Genomic DNA, 15521 nt, shown 5'->3' on the forward strand with positions numbered 1-15521 from the left:
GCAACGTACGAAAGAGCATTTTTCTCTTCAGATAGCTCAAGGCCTGATCTTCTAAAAGGCCAATATGTAAAACACGCGCTGCTTACACGGTCTGAGCAGAAACGCGCCAGGTTTTCATTCTGCGTGGGAAGGTAGCCGTGATAACCTTTGCCCCTTGCGCTGCTTCGGTAGCAGCGTATCGGCGCCTGCTGTTGTACCAGGGCACGCTGCAGGAGGGAAACAGAGGCCGCCTCTGAAAAACGGCTCCCCAAAAGCGGCACGGGGCTACGAGCTTCTTTCTGTCCGCCGCGCCTTTAGCTAAAACTTGCTCTGTTTCCAAGCTGCGGGATATTTTTTTACGGCCGGACCCGCGAGCCGACTCTGGGCGTGACAAGACTCCCTCGCATATCGCTGGCCCGCTCTTTCTTTTGGGAGCGTGAACCCACGGCCACGGGCTCCATCCTAAAACACCAAACACCGGAGGGGCTGAAGGAGCACGGGAATACTCCCGTTACGCCGATGCGACTCCTCGTGCGCTCAAGGAAAGCTCGCGCAGCGTTTAGGGAGCTTTTAGCCTATTCGTTCGCGCTGCCGGGGGGAAATGGAAATATCAGACGCCGTAAATGGAACCGGAAGGGGGAAAAGGAGGACGTTTTGGCTAGGGGGATTTCTCCAACATCATTCGGCAACGATCAGTGAAAAAGGACGTCCGGCCACGCCCCGACCTACCCTCTACCGGAGCCCGCAGAGGCGCTGCCGGCGCCTTCACCCACCTCGCAGGGCAGCCCCTCGCTGCGAGGCTGCAGCCCGTCCTGGCTGCTCCGCCTCGCCCGCTCGTGCCGGGGACTTCTGCAGCGAAGGCCCAGGCCGCTCCCTCCTGCGGCACCTCCTCCCGCCCCGGCCGGGCGCTGCCCAGACCCGTTTTCGCAGAAGCGAAAGGAAAGGGAGCGCTGCGAGGGCTCCCCGACTCCTCGCCGCGTATTCGGTAGGCTGTTTCTCTCCAGTCGCGAGCCGCTGCTGCGTTTATGCGACGAGAGAAAACGAACGTCTCTCACGAACTGAGAAGGAGGGGGCAGCTTCAGCCATCGCTGCGGTTCTGGGCCAGCACTTCAGACCCTCCCCACCGGTGTTTTCATTAGCCAAGAGCTCAACGCTTGTAAAGCCCCGCAGTACCTGCGCTTAGAAGCTGCTACGCTAAAGTAAGCGCTAGCGCCGCAAACGCCGGGGACGCGCAGACGCCGAACGATTCAATTACTTGTGTGGTTTTGCCCAATAAGGGGCAACGCGTTTCATTTTCTCGGTCTTAACGCGCCGTCGATTTCTGGGGTATCACGCTCACCCCTGCTATACGCGCGTTTGCCTACTCTGCTACGCGATTCGCAACTCTTAGCCCGCTTCTACGCGGAGGCGTTGCGCAAAAGGACGCGTTAAACGCCCACGGAGGCAGCAGGCGCGGGTACCATTACTACGTAAAGGAAATAATTTCCCAGGGCGTCTTCTGTCGCCAACCTGCGAGAGGCTGGCTCACCCAGCAGCTCGGGGCGAGCGGAAAGACGGGTGGTATGAAACACCATCGTTCACCAGAACGGACTGTTTTTATTGTGTAGTGAAAGGCTGCGTCTAAAACCAGATGAAGAGGAGAATCAGACCGCGGGTTTTACCTAGTACGTACAAAGAAGCTGCCGAGACTCGAGCGTCGACTCCCCGCTCAAACAGAAAAGAAGCGGTAACTCGGGCTTCCATCTGCATTTTAACAGCCGTTAAGAAACAAGGGAACCGAAGGGCGCAGCTTCTCAAGAGCCTGGCAAACAGAAAAGAACCGGGAGACACATCTGGTGCGCGCCACGGGATGGCATGGTAAGATGAGAAATCAGCTGGCAGTTTTATCGCTTTCTCCGTTCTCTATTAGTTTCCTTTTCTTTTCATCCGTTTTCCTCTTGAAGATGCTGTCTCTGTAGAACTGAAGCTCTTTGATGCTTTCCCTGATGTCATCGAGCGCTCTGAAAAAAGAGAATGAAGGAGGGTTTCAAAACGCCTGCGCGCATCTTCAGCTACATCTGGATTCCAACGCTTCTGAAAAGCTCCGGGCTGTAGGAAATCAAACCCTGATGCGCGCAGATCGCACATCTGTCGGAAACAACAACGACCCCTGCTACTCTCGGGTACGGGGAAAGCGATAACAGTCCCCCAGCGCGGACGCGCCGGGGAGTACCACGCAGCTTATTCGTTTATGTCACCGTGGGACACGGAAGCCCCTGCCAACCAGCAGCTCCTACAGCCTCCCCGATTAAACGCAATTCAAGCCGAGCCAGCGGAGACGCGGGCTCCGGAGCCCGGCCTCCAGCTCCCGCGTTGGCCCCTTCTGCCTGCTCAGGCGGGAAGGCCCGCGCAGAAGCGTAACTCACAATTAAACCCTTCCGCCGAAAGGAGAAGGAGCTCTCTGGCACATTGGGAACTCGGGAAGTAGCCAGGAACAGAACTCTCATCTCCCCGTTTGCAGGCGCCCAAGTTTAGCGTCTCTGCGAACAACCCTGCCCAAAGCAGGGACGGACAAAAGCCACCGTCAGGTGACCGTTCTCCCGTGATTTCTCACCGTGATGTCTAAGAAGCGACGGACGGAGCTGCGTCGCCAAACAAGCATCTTCGCTCGAACAGTAAACAGATGATTCGGATATGGAAACTTCTGATCCTCTCTATGTTAAGAAGCCCTCTCCCTACGCTACCCGGGCTTCAGACGGAAGAACGCAAACGTACGGTAGGGAGCCGAAGCCTCCGCCGTCGTCTGCACTAGAAGCAGCGCGCCTGGAACTCAAAGGCAGCTCCGTATTCTGCTCGGGAAGAGCACGGTTCCTGCGTGGCGAGCCCTGCCCTGCTACAGACACGAGCAGAAACCTCACCTGTGAGAAGCCGCCTTCTTTGGTGCAAACTCGTATTCTTCCGGATACCAGCGTCTGTAAGCGGAAGACAGCGCCACTCAGAAAAGGGAACTGGGATTCAAAAGCACGTCAGAAAAGGGAACTGGGATTCAAAAGCACGTCAGAAAAGGGAACTGGGATTCAAAAGCACGTCAGAAAAGGGAACTGGGATTCAAAAGCACGTCCGGTGGCGGCTGTGCGTTTGTTACAACTAGGGAAAGAGTTTCAGTTTCACCGGCGCCCAGAGAAGCCACAAACCTGCAGCCACTCGGGGAGCGCTTGGCGGCTCGCTCCGTGCATCCGCCCGGACAGAGCAGAGGGAAGCACCAGGCGGCTGCAGGCAGCCCTCTCCCAGCAGCCTTCAGCCTCGTGGTAGAAGAGCCCGCCTTAGCGCCGCTGAGCAGGCTTCCCTAGATGATCTTTCCTTACTCAATTTGGGGAACGTTTACCTGCAAAGCTCTTTGACGGTGCTCACATCAATGATCCTGTAATGAAGATGCCTCATGAACTGAGGCATGTATTTGTCGAGAAATTTCTTATCTGCGTGAACAGAGTTACCTACAAAGACACAAAACAAGATGTTTCTTCAAAGACAGTACAAAGCTACTACGAACGACATCTGAACGAGAAGCAGGCTAAGCAAGCTGGGGAAAGATCATAGGCTACAAAAAGCTACTCGCAAGCAGCTCGTTTATCCCATTTTCTAGTAAATATGATTGTAAAGGTTTGTCAGATTTCCATGGCAGGATCACACGCGGTTTAAATACGTAATCCCCCTATTAATTCATCGGAGGCTGCTCCCACAATTCCTGTCACACAGGTAAATATCAAAGTATCGCGCAAGCATCGGGTTTTCCGCCAAGTGAAAACGGGCGCTGGGATTAATGTCACTGAGCGCCAGTCCCAAGACCGCATGTGAACGTCCTGAAGGTAGTTCCCGGGAGCGGGATGTTTGGAAGACTCGTACTGGGCGGTCTGGTTCGATTACACGGCGAGGAAAAGACGCCCTTGGGCCGGCTGCTCGGATGTTGGGGTTGCAGACTGCCGTCAGCAGTTCAGGTGCCCGCCCCAATTATAACTGCGCAGGGAAACGTGAACGCAAAAGAGAAGGGAGGTCTCCCGCAGTAACGCGGGGCAACATTTGCTTCAGGGAGTCTGCAGAAGGGATGGCGCCGTTACTGAACCTCTCCTTACCGAAGGGGTTTTGATTTGCGTGCTGGATCTCAGCACAGGAAACTACAGCATCCCCGCCAGGTGCATCAGCAGCGGGCCTTTCGGCACCCAGCTGGGAGCCGCAGGAGGGACGATATTGTTATTCTGAAGGAAGAGCATACTTTACCTGCAAGGGGACAGAGACCCGGGGGTGTCTGTTGGCGCACGAAGGACAGAAACTCGTACTCTGCCTGCTGCAATGAAATTTTGCTCTCCTTCACAGCCTTAGTAAGGCCAGACTGCAAAAAAGAGCCATCCGTCATAAATCAGAAGTACACTGCCGTGAAAGATACTTCCAGAAACGCCCAACAGCAAAACCCTCCAAGGACTGCTTGCTCCCCAGCGCGCCCAGAAGTACCGGCTTTCCGTATTCTGGGACACCCCTCGCCTCTGTTCCCCCCGGGTACCTCCTCGAGCAGGCCCGACTGACGCGCAGGGCGCCGCTCGGGAAGGGAAAATCAACCCAGGTAAAGGCGAGCGTAGAATCGTCCTAACAACGCGGACCTTCCCGTGGTTTGGTGGGTTTTTCCTTTCTCTCCCAGCTGCGGTGCTTTCCAGGGGCTCGTCTCAATTACCGAGACGTCACGCAAGCCTCGTTTGTGCACCGGTACGTACGTGATCCAGGAGAGCGTTACGTTTCTCTCTGTTGAAGGCGAGGCTTCCGCCTCCCCAGCACAGAGCAGCAGGCATAAATAAACAGAAATAATCAGGATCCTGGCTTAAGTGCTTATCAAGATTTCTATAAATCAGCAAAGTTCCTTCTTTCTTTTTTTCGACAGTTAAATGTCAAATCTGCTCCAAGTGTTCTCAGCGATTTATTTCCATCTGGCTACGCTATATATTTCCACGACTGTGCCGCAAAAATCTACTTGACAGATCCAAGTGGTGGTTAAAAAATTCATTACGTGGCTGCATTTTCATCTATATTCTAATTGCTTCTCTTTTCTTAGTCAATTAAAAATAAGTAGCTCCTCAGGAGCAGCGATAACGTATGCTACCATCTTCAATTCGCTCGCGAACCGAAGCCGAGTCTGAGTCCTCAACTGGAGAAGGGGAAAAGCACCCATCACGGTAAATTAATATTCATTTTCCAAACTCGTGCTAATCCTTCCCGGGGAGCGTGAGATGCCGAAGGGGGGAGAAGGGGAGGGGCTACGGGTGTCTTAAAACTTCAGCCCTTAATTGAAAACTAACTTGAATTTCAATTCAGAATCAGGGATTGGAAAATCCATTCGCTTTCTTGCTACTGGCAAGGAGGAAGCTTTCTTCGGTGGCTGAAAGAATAAAAAGAATCTCTTGCTGCAAAAGTGAAGCTTTCGGCGAAAAAATACACTGGGCCGACAGCGCCGAGGGGACAGGCAAAAATAACAGTCCGATGCTTACAGCAAATCGGCCTGTTCAGTTCTACCAGTACCGAGATTTGCAGTGATAAATTTGCATTTTGTCGGCTCTGGACTATTCTACGCTGATCTTGCACCTGCTCTTAGTTGGGACTTCAAGCCACGTCCTCCCCTTCTCCGTCAGAATTCTCCTCTGAATTACTTTATGCAACGCGGAACAGGCTTTGGCAGGAGGAGCTGTCAGCGGAGCCCACCCCAGCCAGCCTACGGCCGGGGCTGCCGCAGAGGCAGGCCACGGCCGACAGCTCAGCGAGCGGACCGGGGAGCCGAACCCGGCTCCTTAAGCTCGCGCCGACGGGCACGACGCTGAGCCTCCGCCTTTGAAGACAGGGACCAGCGGCAGGCACCTGAGCGACAGCCCCGCTCCCAGGCCTGCTGACGCTGTCTCGCCCTGCCTGCGGCTCTCCCGTGAGGCTCCAGCCTTTGCCGATGCTCCTGGCTCTCAAGTTAGAAAGCAGCTCTCAGCACTACTCAAACTTATTAAAAAAACAGGCTACGAAGCGCAGGCCGCTTCAGGGCAATCTCGCAGCCGAGACACGGGGCGAAGACTAAAGGTACACGCATGCGATTCACAGCCGTGCCACGGATGACGGGCGAGACCTCAGGTAAACCGCTACTCGGTACAAAACAAGGGTGCTACTTACCGTCTCCCATTCTTTACCTCCTCTGTTTGATTGCAAACTGTTCAGCAGAGGGGTTGTCCCTTTTTAGGTGACTGTACTGCAACTAATAATTCTGAATTACACGTTATTCCCATCGTTGCACAGAAAGAGAGATTGTAGCGTGACTGCTCACGGAGGGTTACCTTGCCGTGGTGCTCCTTGCACCACTCGGACATGCCGTCCAGCAGCTCGTCGGGCTGATTAATAATCAGGTTGGGGCCCTGCGGGGAAGAGAAACCACAAAGGTCAGGACGCGAAGCTCGGCATCGGGCCCCCGTTCCCCCGGAGCCGGCCCCGCGGTGCGCGGCGGGGCAGCCCTCCGGGGCCCGGGCGCCTGCAAAGCGGCCGCTGCGAGCGCGGGGTCCCGCACGCCTCCCCGGCGGAGCGGCCGGGGCCGGGGCCCCCCCGGCAGCGAGGGCCGGGGCCCGGGGCCCGCCAGTTCCTTCTTCCAGCCGCCTCTGGGAGCGGGAGCGGCCCGGGCGGGCCGGGCCGCGGCTGCCGGCGGGCAGGGCCGGGGGGCTCCGGCGGCGGGGCCCTGGCGGCAGGGCCCGGCCCGGCCCGGCCCGGCGGCTCCTCCTCACCTCGGCCAGGACGTTGAGGTCGGAGTCGGTGATGAGGCAGGCCATCTCCAGGATCTGGTCCTTCTCCACGTCCAGGCCCGTCATCTGCCACACAGGGGAGCGGCACCGTCAGCGCGGCCGCCCGCGCCCCGCGCCCTCCCCTCCGCGCCCGCCGCCCTGCCCCGCACCTCCAGATCCACCCAGACCATCCGCTGGCCCATGCCGCCGCCGGCCATGCCCGCCGCCCGCCGCCGGCCCCGCCACAGCCGCCCGCCGCAGCTCCGCAGGCGACCCAGGCCGGCGCGGCTGCCGCCCAGCATCGCCGCCGGGCCGCAAAGCGCCGCCGCCGCACTACAGCTCCCGGCAGGCCCCGCGGCGCCGGCCCCCGGGCGGGCGCGGGCGGCGGGCGTGGGGGCCGCTGGGAAGCGTAGTCCCGGCGGCGCGGGGGGCGCCGGGAGCCTCCCGCCCCGCTCCGCCTCCCGGCCCCGTCAAACGCGGGCGGTCCCGGGGCTGCCGCGGCCCGAGCGGCTCCGGTGACCCGCGACGGCCTCGCGGTTGACACGAGCACGGTTTGTCCGCGGGCTTTTGGGGGTTTTTGGGGTCTGTTTGGGTTTGTTTTTCCAGGGAGACTTTTAACGCTCTTCTCCCCGACCAGGGACGTTCAACTGTTCCGCATCAAAAACGCCCTGGGAAATAATCCCGGTGCCAGAAAGCGCCCGTCCCGCCCCGGCTCCGCTTCAACGGACGCAGCCCCGCAGCCGGCCCCTTCCACCGCCCTCCCAAACCAGGCACGGCCGCGTCCCTGCCGAGCCGCCCGCGGCCGCCATCGCTCCGCGCCGGCGGCTCGCGGGGGTTCCCCCCCAAAAGCCCCGAGGCGGGGGGTTAACGCGGTTAAAACCGAGACGCCAGTTTCGGAGGGCCGCGCTCTAGCAGTTGTACAAACATTAAAAGGTAACTTGGATGGGGTGTGGTGGTTGGTTTTTTTTACACATACACTCAGTAAGAAACAGATCGAGCTTTCCCTGCCATCAAGTCCTTCAAAGCCCGCTGAATTAATGCCGCGACGGGTGCCACTTGGCCTCTCTGTAGCTCTCTCTCCGGTAGTCGTAGTCGTGGCTCCAGCCGTCCCGGTGCCGGTCTTCGTAGGCAGGCTCCTCTCTGCCCGGCCGGTAGTGGTGCTCGCCGCCGCCGTCGTGCCCCCTCTCCTCGAAGCCGTACTCCTCCCTCTTGCCCCGGCAGTAGTCGGGCCCCCGCTCCCCGAAGCGCTGCTCGCGGCCGAAGTGCCTGCTGTCCGGGTGGTAGGGGTGGGCGCTCAGCCTGCCCTTGCGCGGCGCCGGCGCCTCCGGCCGCCGCGGCGGCATTTGGGAGGCCGGCGAGGGGTGAAAGCCGTGAGGAGGCTGCTGGTAGCCGGGCAGGGCGAAGCCGGGCTGCTCGTACTTCCCCCCGAACGGAGGCTGCTGCCACGGGGCGCCGCTCATCTGGGAAGAGAAGAGGACAAGGGCCGGTGGATTCGCTGCGCTCGCCTCCCGGTTAGCCAGAGAAACACTAACCCCCGTGCCGGCGTCCAAATCACGCGTTAAACACGCTGCACACGCAGCGGAAAATGAAAGGGTTTGGTTGTGAAACACAACCAAAGTCAAACTTAGAGTAGCTGTTACCGACGGCTTCATCTGCCGCTGAGCTCCTAAAGCTGAACGCCCCCCCGACACGAGCCGCCTCGGCAGCAGGCGTACATTCCCACAGCCTCTCACAACCATTGCAGGAAACGGGTACCCAAAATCACAGACAACCACCCCGTCGCGTGCCGCCTGTCAGCCGCGGGCGGCTGCAGGGCCCGCCGCGCGTAGCGCAGGCGCAGAGCGTACCGCCGCTTGTCTCTGAAGGTTATCGGCAGGCGGCAGAGCCCTCTGCACCGACGGGAATCCCGCTGCTGCCATACCGTCAGGGCTCTGGTCGTACCTGCAGAAAAAAGAGAAGAGGAATTTTGGGCTTGAACACAAGACTACTGCAGTCCGAGGGGTGTTGCATCCTAGCGGCGTTTCTCCCGTTAGAAACACAACACCCGTCCCGGCATCCGCCTGAACTCGCTGCCGCAGTCAGAAACTGGTGCGGATGCGCTCGCGGCGCGCGTTGGGCAGCGCTCTCCCCACCTGGCCTCACCGGACCTTTTCCGTGCTTGTACGAAAGCACGACGCCGCTCTTCCCGCCTCAGGATTTCAGGCACCGAGAACGCAGGGCACTTGGAACGCAAGTACTTACTCCGTCGGGAAGACGGACCGAACCGCGCTTGGAAAGCGAGCCAGGAATGCAGCAAACCACGCAAACGCTCTTTTCTACTTCAAACTACGCACGCGTACCTACAGTCCGCGCTGATGGGCCTCATACCTGCTGCAGTTGGACGCCAGATGCGGCACGCCAGACGGGCTGGCGCCGGCAGCTCCATGCGGGGAACAGGACAGGTTGCCGTCTTGAGATGCGTGGCTGCTCCCTGGAGAGAAACAAACGTTTCACGAGACCGACAAACGGGAGTTAGAGGAACCTGGGTATGAAGTGAACCTGCCAGGCACTAACAGCTTCCCCAGGCTTAATTAGCTCTCGAGTCTCGTCAGTGACCTGCAAAGCACGCGATCCGGTCTCCAAAACAAGACACTGCAACTGTCTTAATACCCACCAGGAAAGATGCAGTCGGACGGCCACGTTCTGGCCAAGGCGCCTCACTTAGCTGACATTAGGCGTGACTTTTACTGCTGCCTGATAATTTAGAACAGCTTTCAAGGGTAGAGAACGAATAATCCAAAAAAACCCCAGACAGAAAGCTCAGCTCCGGGATGACGCTTGGCCATAACTGACAGAGCGGACCCCCGCTGAAGTCCAGGGACAGAAGCAGACGCTCCCCCGACACCACCGCTCTGCGAAATCATCGGCTATTGGGCGAGAGAGCGTTTGGTGAGAAGCGCCTGCAATTTAAGCCATTAAATATCAATCCGCCAGGCTTTGGGAGGGGGAAGCTGGCGGGAGTTTTGCTTTCTCCCCAGTAACCGGGTTAGTTAACGTTTCTGTTTGCGGGTACCTGATCGGAACTGGATCTTGATGGGCCTTCCGTAGAGTTTGATCCCGTTAAGCAGGCTCAGTCCGTAAGGAACGGATTCTTCGTGTTTGAAGTTCACAAAGGCGAACTGCTTGGGCCTACCGTCTCTGTCCTTGGGGATTTTAACCTTAATTACCGGACCTGCCTGCGAATCGAGAAACAAAAGGCGCTAAATAAAAACGGAGCGGCCCTCCACAAAGTTTAACATCTCCCGAAAGCAGTTTAACAAAAAAAAAGGGGGGGAAATAAGCCTAAACCGGCCAACCCCTAAGGAGGCAGAGCGCGCTGGCGGACGGGCGCCCCGCGGAAGCGTGTCCTCCGGCGGCCGCCGTACCCCGGCCGCGGCCCGGCCGCCCGCCCCGCCCTCCCCCGCTATAAAGCGCGCGGCGGCCGCCGCCGCCGCCGGTACCTGGTGGAAGAGCTCGAAGATGAGCTCCTCGGTGACCTTGGGGTCCAGGTTCCCCACGAAGAGGGTCCGGTCCGCCTCGGCCGCCGCCGCCCCCATGGCCGCGGCACCCGCGCTCCCGCCCGCCGCCGCACGCCTCTGCGCAGGCGCCGGCGGCGCGACGCCGTTGCGTCAGCGTGCGCGCCCCGCCCCTTCCGGCGGGCGGGCGGGCGAGGGGAGGCGCGGGGCGGGCGGCGGCGGCTCTGGGCCCCGGGCCCCGGGCTCCGGGCGCCCGTTCGGCCCGGGCGAGCGGTTAAAAACGGCCCCGGAGGAGCTGCCGCGGGTGGGAAGGCCCCCGGGGGCCGCTCCTCTCGCCTCAGCGCCCCGAGGGCCGCGTCCCTTCCCGCTGCGGCTGCGCCGGCGTCACCAGCCGTGAGCTTTGGGGCTGGCGTTGGGGCAGGGCGCTGGGCCGCCGCCCCCCGCCGCCGCCCCGCTTCTCCCGGCGCCGGGCAGAGTCGCTGCCCCGCCGTCCGGTGGAGCGCCGCTCCTCCCGGCCCTGCCGCTGCGGGCGCGAAACGGGCGCTTTCCAGCTGGCGGCGTTTCTGAACGGGGAAGCCGAACCCTCATTTTTCATTAGGCTCCAGCGCGTTATGGCAGATCCTATTTTCTTGTTAATTAGGCGCTGTTCATTTTCTTCACTTCATTACTTACTACCGCACCTAGAATTTATATTCATTTGGTTTAATCGCGTTCGCCTGGTTAAATTCTAAACAGTTACTCATTCAGAAAGGAAATTATTACCTCGCTCTGCCAGGACTTCCACTTTGCCTTAATTTCCCCGGAGCCTCGTTTGCTTTCCTCCGCTTTCTGTTCCGTACTGGGTCCCCCCGGGCTTGGCTGCGAGCGCCTGCGGTGTTCGTGCCGCCGGCGGCTTGCGGCCGTGCGCGGTGGGCCGTGCGCAGCTGCGCTCCGCCAGACCCGCGGAAGGTGCCGGTGGGCTCGGGCGTTGCCCGTCCACAGCCCAGGCCTGAAAAAGCACCCAACGAGAGCGGGAAGCTATTCCAGGCTTTTCACAAGCGTACCCTTATAAACCTGTTGTGTTTTTTTTCCCTTTTTTGCTGTTATTTTGTGCCCTTTTTGCTCTTCAAGGAAGCAAAGTGAAAAAAAAGCAGGAGGTTGTTTGCTTTGGGGGACAAAACACATTCGTTAGCTGCCTGTTTTCATTCTTAATACGCAAGCACTGTGAAACGTTGTCGAAACCAACCAGTTCTGCTCGCTGTCCCGCACGGTGCAGGCGCCCGGCGGCCGCTCAGCCCTCTCGCCCAGCGCGTCCCTGCCGGGCCGCCTCTGTCCCCGGCGCCGGTCGCAGGCCTCGGCCGCGCCCTGCCTCTCGCCTGGCCGCGCTCCCGCTCCCCCGCTGGTTGGGCCGCCTCCGTGGCTGCTCCAAGCGGGTGACAGCGCCGTCCCCGTAACGACACCCACCGGCAGAGCTCCGTCGGACAAAGCCCTTGCCAAGGGCAGGCCTCTCTCCGGAGAGCCCGGGAGGGCGGCTCGTGCCAGCCGATGCCGCACCCGCCCGCCGTCCTCCCGCGTGCTGTTTCCATTCTGGCTGTGAACGTCGGGGGCTGACGGACGGACGGACAGAGCGGGAGGGGAGCCGAGAACAGTGACAGCCGCGGTTGCTACTGAATAAACCGAGCTTCAGCCGCTGGTTCTGGCTCGCTCCTTCGGCTTTGTGTCCGGGCGCGGGCTGGGCTGGGGTGAGTCGCCCCGGGGAGGGGAGGAGGGCGGAAGGGGGGTCCGGGAAGCCGGGCTGCCGCCTCTCCTCGCGCCCTCTCCGTTGCGTGGGCTGCGTCCCGCCGGTCGCAGGGCTTGCGCCGGCGAGGGGAGAGCCCAGCCACTCGCCACCCGAGTCGGTGTCCTCCTGGCACGCGTCCGACCTGCGCCCGCCTCGCTGCCCAAGGTGCCGCCGCGGTTTGTGGCGGCGTGCGCGAGCGGCAGGCGGAATACCGCCCAGCCTCTCCGCTGGGAAAGGCTTTCAGTGACTCCTGGCAGGTTGCGACGGAAGGGTAATTGTAGCTACAAACTTCTCCGTGAAGGGAATCATTGTGCTTTTTAAACAGACCGTAAAAATCCCCAGCACTGCCGATGTTCGAACGGTTAAACAGCGATTAAAGACGCCGGCGCTACAAGACCTGGGCACGTTATTTCCAGAGAACATGTCAGCAGCTGCTGAATCCCTGCCTTTATTGCGCCGCGCTGGCAGGCGCGGAGGTCTTTATGGAAGCGGCGGCGTTATGTTCAGCGTTAACTAGCGAGCGGCGGAGCTCCCGAGCTGCCTCTGCGCATCCTCTCCTTTCCTGGAGCTGGGCAGCGAGGCGTTCCCGGCGCTGGCGGCGGGGCCGACAACCCGCGCCGCGAGCGCAGGGCGTGCCGGTGGCTCCGGGGCTGGTCACGCCAAGCCGAGCGGGAGCCGGCGGTGTCGCCGGCGTGGTCCTCGTCTGGCTGGCGTGGCGTCGCCGCTGTGCGCTTCTGGGGTCACGTACAAGTACGTCCGATAACCGAAGTAAGGCTGTACGGGTGCAAACGTTCCCTAAAAAGCTCAGCGGGTTTCTTTTTTTATTCAATTCTTGCCAAGGAACTACAGGCGAGCGGCCGGCGAGGAGGCCCAGCCCCTCCGGCTCCGACCTGGGCTTGCTGGCTGCTGCGGAGCTTGTACGGTCCTTGCGGACCGGGACCCCTTTAGCCCCTTCCCGGGCGGTACCACGCTGTCGCTTCACGCCGGCCTCTTCGGTCAGAGGTAGCACGATTTGCGACGGGACTCCACCTGTGTATACCCAGCGAGAAAATTTCCTATGTCCCATTTCCTTGTACTCTTGAACCAAAACTACCCCAAAAGACAACCGGTATGAGCGAGGGGAGGAGGGCCTTCAGCAGCAAATCCCACCCAGTTACTCTCAAAAACTGCTGAGAAGCGAGGCGTTGGCGTGCCCAAATTAACGGCGAGTAAAAACCTCTAGGCTGGAGTATCTCTGACATGAATCTCCGGTACGTCGCAGGTCCGGCGGCGGAGGTTGCTCTGGGGAGAGCAGCATTTCCACCTGCCCGCCCTTTCCGCCCCGCTCCCGCCCCGGTGCCGGCGCCTGCCAGGTAGGTGTCGCTGGGGCTGCCACATCTTCCTAAGCGGTTTTTCCAGGTTTACGGAAAGGCCCGGTGGGGACTCGTGGTTCTGTGAGTGCGGGGGTTGTCTGGGTGCAAGGCATGTCGCTCCCCTTTTTTCCCCGCAACTTTTCAGACAGAGCACGCAGAATTTGCCCAGAAACAGGTCTGGGTTTGGACAATCTCACTGCCTTTGCAGCCAGGGATTTTTCCCAGAAGAACGGAGTTTGGTCTCGGAGCAGCGCATCACGGCTGTCACAGAGACAGGAGGAGGGAAGCTTCTCAGGAGCCCTGCACCGACCTGGGAGGACGGCGGGGAGGGGACGTGGGTGCAGTTCCTGGGCCGGGGCCGGGGCCGGGGCTGGGGCGAGCCAGCGGGGTCACCCCGAGTGCGGGCTGCGGGCGCGCAGCCGGGGCTTTGAGTGCTGGTGCTGCGCGTGCCGCATAAATCCCAGCCCAGGGACACCGGTAGGGCACCGGCGAGTTTATTTGCTTTCAGGCACAGGGGCGAGGGGCTGTGGGTTACATCGGCAGGGCTTTTTGAAAGCAGACGCGCTGCTGTTTTCCCCCCCCAGTGCCCACGAGCTATCCGGTGGTGGGGGCACCCCTGCCTGCCACCCGGCTCAACACGGCTTCGCAGTCGGTGCGGACGTCGCCGAGCGGGTACGGCTGGACCTCGCGGAACGTCGTGTCCAAGCCAGCACCCTCCACGGCTTCCTCCACCACGTTTCTCCCCAGGCGGAGGCACGAGAAGACCTGCTTGTTGAAGGCGTAGGAGGTTTCCTGGAGGAGGGTCACCATCACCCGGTGTCCCCCCGGCTTCGCGAGGGCACCGACGCTTCTCGGGGCGCTGCGGAAGGCGGCCAGCTCCTGGCAGGCGGCCTCCAAGCAGCGGGTGGAGAGGCCGCGGGAGGCAGGGACACGGGGTCCGTGGGGTTGGCTTTGGTCACGTCGCACTTCAGAACCTGCCCCACCTTCTTTCTCAGCTTCTCCTCTTTCTCCGCCCGCTTCTCCCTAGCAAGTAAATAAACAAATAAAAAGATGAAGGTTCGTTCTGTGGTTATTCAGCATCTGCGCCTGCAGGGCGGTAGGAAGCCGGCCTCACTTGTCCCCCTCCAGCTCACAAACGTATTTCACCACCGGCCTCCAGTCGAAGGCTCCCGCTTCGTCCTTCAGCCACTTCTCCAGCTCCCGGCGGTTCTGGCCCGCGTGGTCCAAGGCGATGATCTCCTGGAAGCGCTCGCAAGCGGGCAGAAGCTGGCAGACGGTGGGGCCGCGGCCGACGTCTGTCGGGGTATCGCCCCTCAGCCCGTCCGGCGCAGGGTGGGGGAGGCCGTCCCGGTGAGTGTGGGGACCGCGCCCCAGGGCAGAAACGCCCCAGGGCCCGGGCGGGCTGTGCTTCCCCCAACCCGGAATGCCATCCCGAGCGCCACGGAGCCGGAGCCGCCCCCGCCCAGCCTGCCTTTGACGGTAGTTCCAGCAACCGTGTGTATATATTAAAAAAAGCGTGCGCGTGTGTATATAGAGCAGGCAGCGCGCTCTGTGTTGGGGCACGCCGCGCGCAGCGTGCAGCCCTGCAAATGGCGCCGGCCGACATCGCCCCGCACCTCGGGGCGGGGGGCGCTCCCCCGAGGAGAACATTTGAAACAGGCTCCGCAGGTTTTCCATCAGAAACGCATTTGGCTGTCGCTCCAGATGTAAAATTCTTCCAAGTACTCCCGAGGGTCGGAACTCTGCTGGTAAACCTCTGCGCCAGTGAAGACCGCTGGAGCGTCCATCTTGGCGAGAGCAAGCTCTGCTGCTCGCTCCTCCCACCGGGCGCTGCATGGCCCCTGCCGTGCTTTCAGTTTTAACCTCCCTCCCGCGCCCTCCGCTCCGGCTGCTGGCCGGACACGCTCCCCTTCGTGACCGGTGCTGTCTCTTGCTCTCCGTTTTTGCACTGAGCTTGACTTCTTCCATAATAACTCGCCATCGAGCCCCGCCAGCAGCCCCTGAGCCCCTGCACGAATGACCGTCATTAACGGCAATCCCTGGAATTACATTACACGTCCCTGGCTTTACAGTAATTGAAGGCAATAAACCAGCACAGTGCGAGCCCGTGTCGCCGGCAGTCGCAGCCCGGCGGCTCTGTAAACAGCATTAGTGCGTCCAGCACCTTTGC

At 60.7% G+C, this 15521-nt stretch overlaps 3 protein-coding genes across 5 annotated transcripts; all 3 read right to left on the reverse strand.

Annotated features, from left to right (window-relative positions):
* Positions 1-1537: 1537 nt before the first annotated feature.
* REXO2 (RNA exonuclease 2) lies at positions 1538-7049 on the reverse strand. Of its 2 annotated transcripts, none has more exons than XM_082330716.1 (7): positions 6917-7049; positions 6750-6833; positions 6312-6389; positions 4234-4345; positions 3344-3452; positions 2877-2930; positions 1538-1979 (listed from the first exon to the last, which is right to left on the reverse strand). In XM_082330716.1, exons 1-7 carry the CDS (start codon positions 7046-7048, stop codon positions 1850-1852), a joined length of 699 nt encoding a protein of 232 aa, XP_082186842.1. In that variant the 5' UTR covers position 7049; the 3' UTR covers positions 1538-1849. The 2 variants fall into 2 exon arrangements, 1 of the variants encoding a protein (XP_082186842.1); XR_014230250.1 differs by having other exon boundaries at positions 1898-1979; positions 2573-2930.
* A 351-nt stretch (positions 7050-7400) lies between these two features.
* On the reverse strand, positions 7401-10360 carry RBM7 (RNA binding motif protein 7). Of its 2 annotated transcripts, none has more exons than XM_082330507.1 (5): positions 10262-10359; positions 9799-9961; positions 9114-9216; positions 8594-8687; positions 7401-8206 (listed from the first exon to the last, which is right to left on the reverse strand). In XM_082330507.1, exons 1-5 carry the CDS (start codon positions 10319-10321, stop codon positions 7781-7783), a joined length of 846 nt encoding a protein of 281 aa, XP_082186633.1. In that variant the 5' UTR covers positions 10322-10359; the 3' UTR covers positions 7401-7780. The 2 variants fall into 2 exon arrangements, with proteins under 2 accessions (XP_082186633.1, XP_082186632.1); XM_082330506.1 differs by having other exon boundaries at positions 7404-8206; positions 10226-10360.
* A 3546-nt stretch (positions 10361-13906) lies between these two features.
* NNMT (nicotinamide N-methyltransferase) lies at positions 13907-15187 on the reverse strand (the record flags this gene model as incomplete). The annotated part of the gene is given in 3 exon segments (XM_082330542.1): positions 13907-14265; positions 14268-14374; positions 14466-15187. Coding segments are annotated over 3 exon segments (1149 nt in total). The 3' UTR covers positions 13907-13945.
* Between the last annotated feature and the right edge of the window lie 334 nt (positions 15188-15521).

The sequence above is a fragment of the Platalea leucorodia genome (genome assembly GCF_965183815.1).
Source record: "Platalea leucorodia genome assembly, chromosome: 20".
Taxonomy (NCBI): Eukaryota; Metazoa; Chordata; class Aves; order Pelecaniformes; family Threskiornithidae; genus Platalea; species Platalea leucorodia.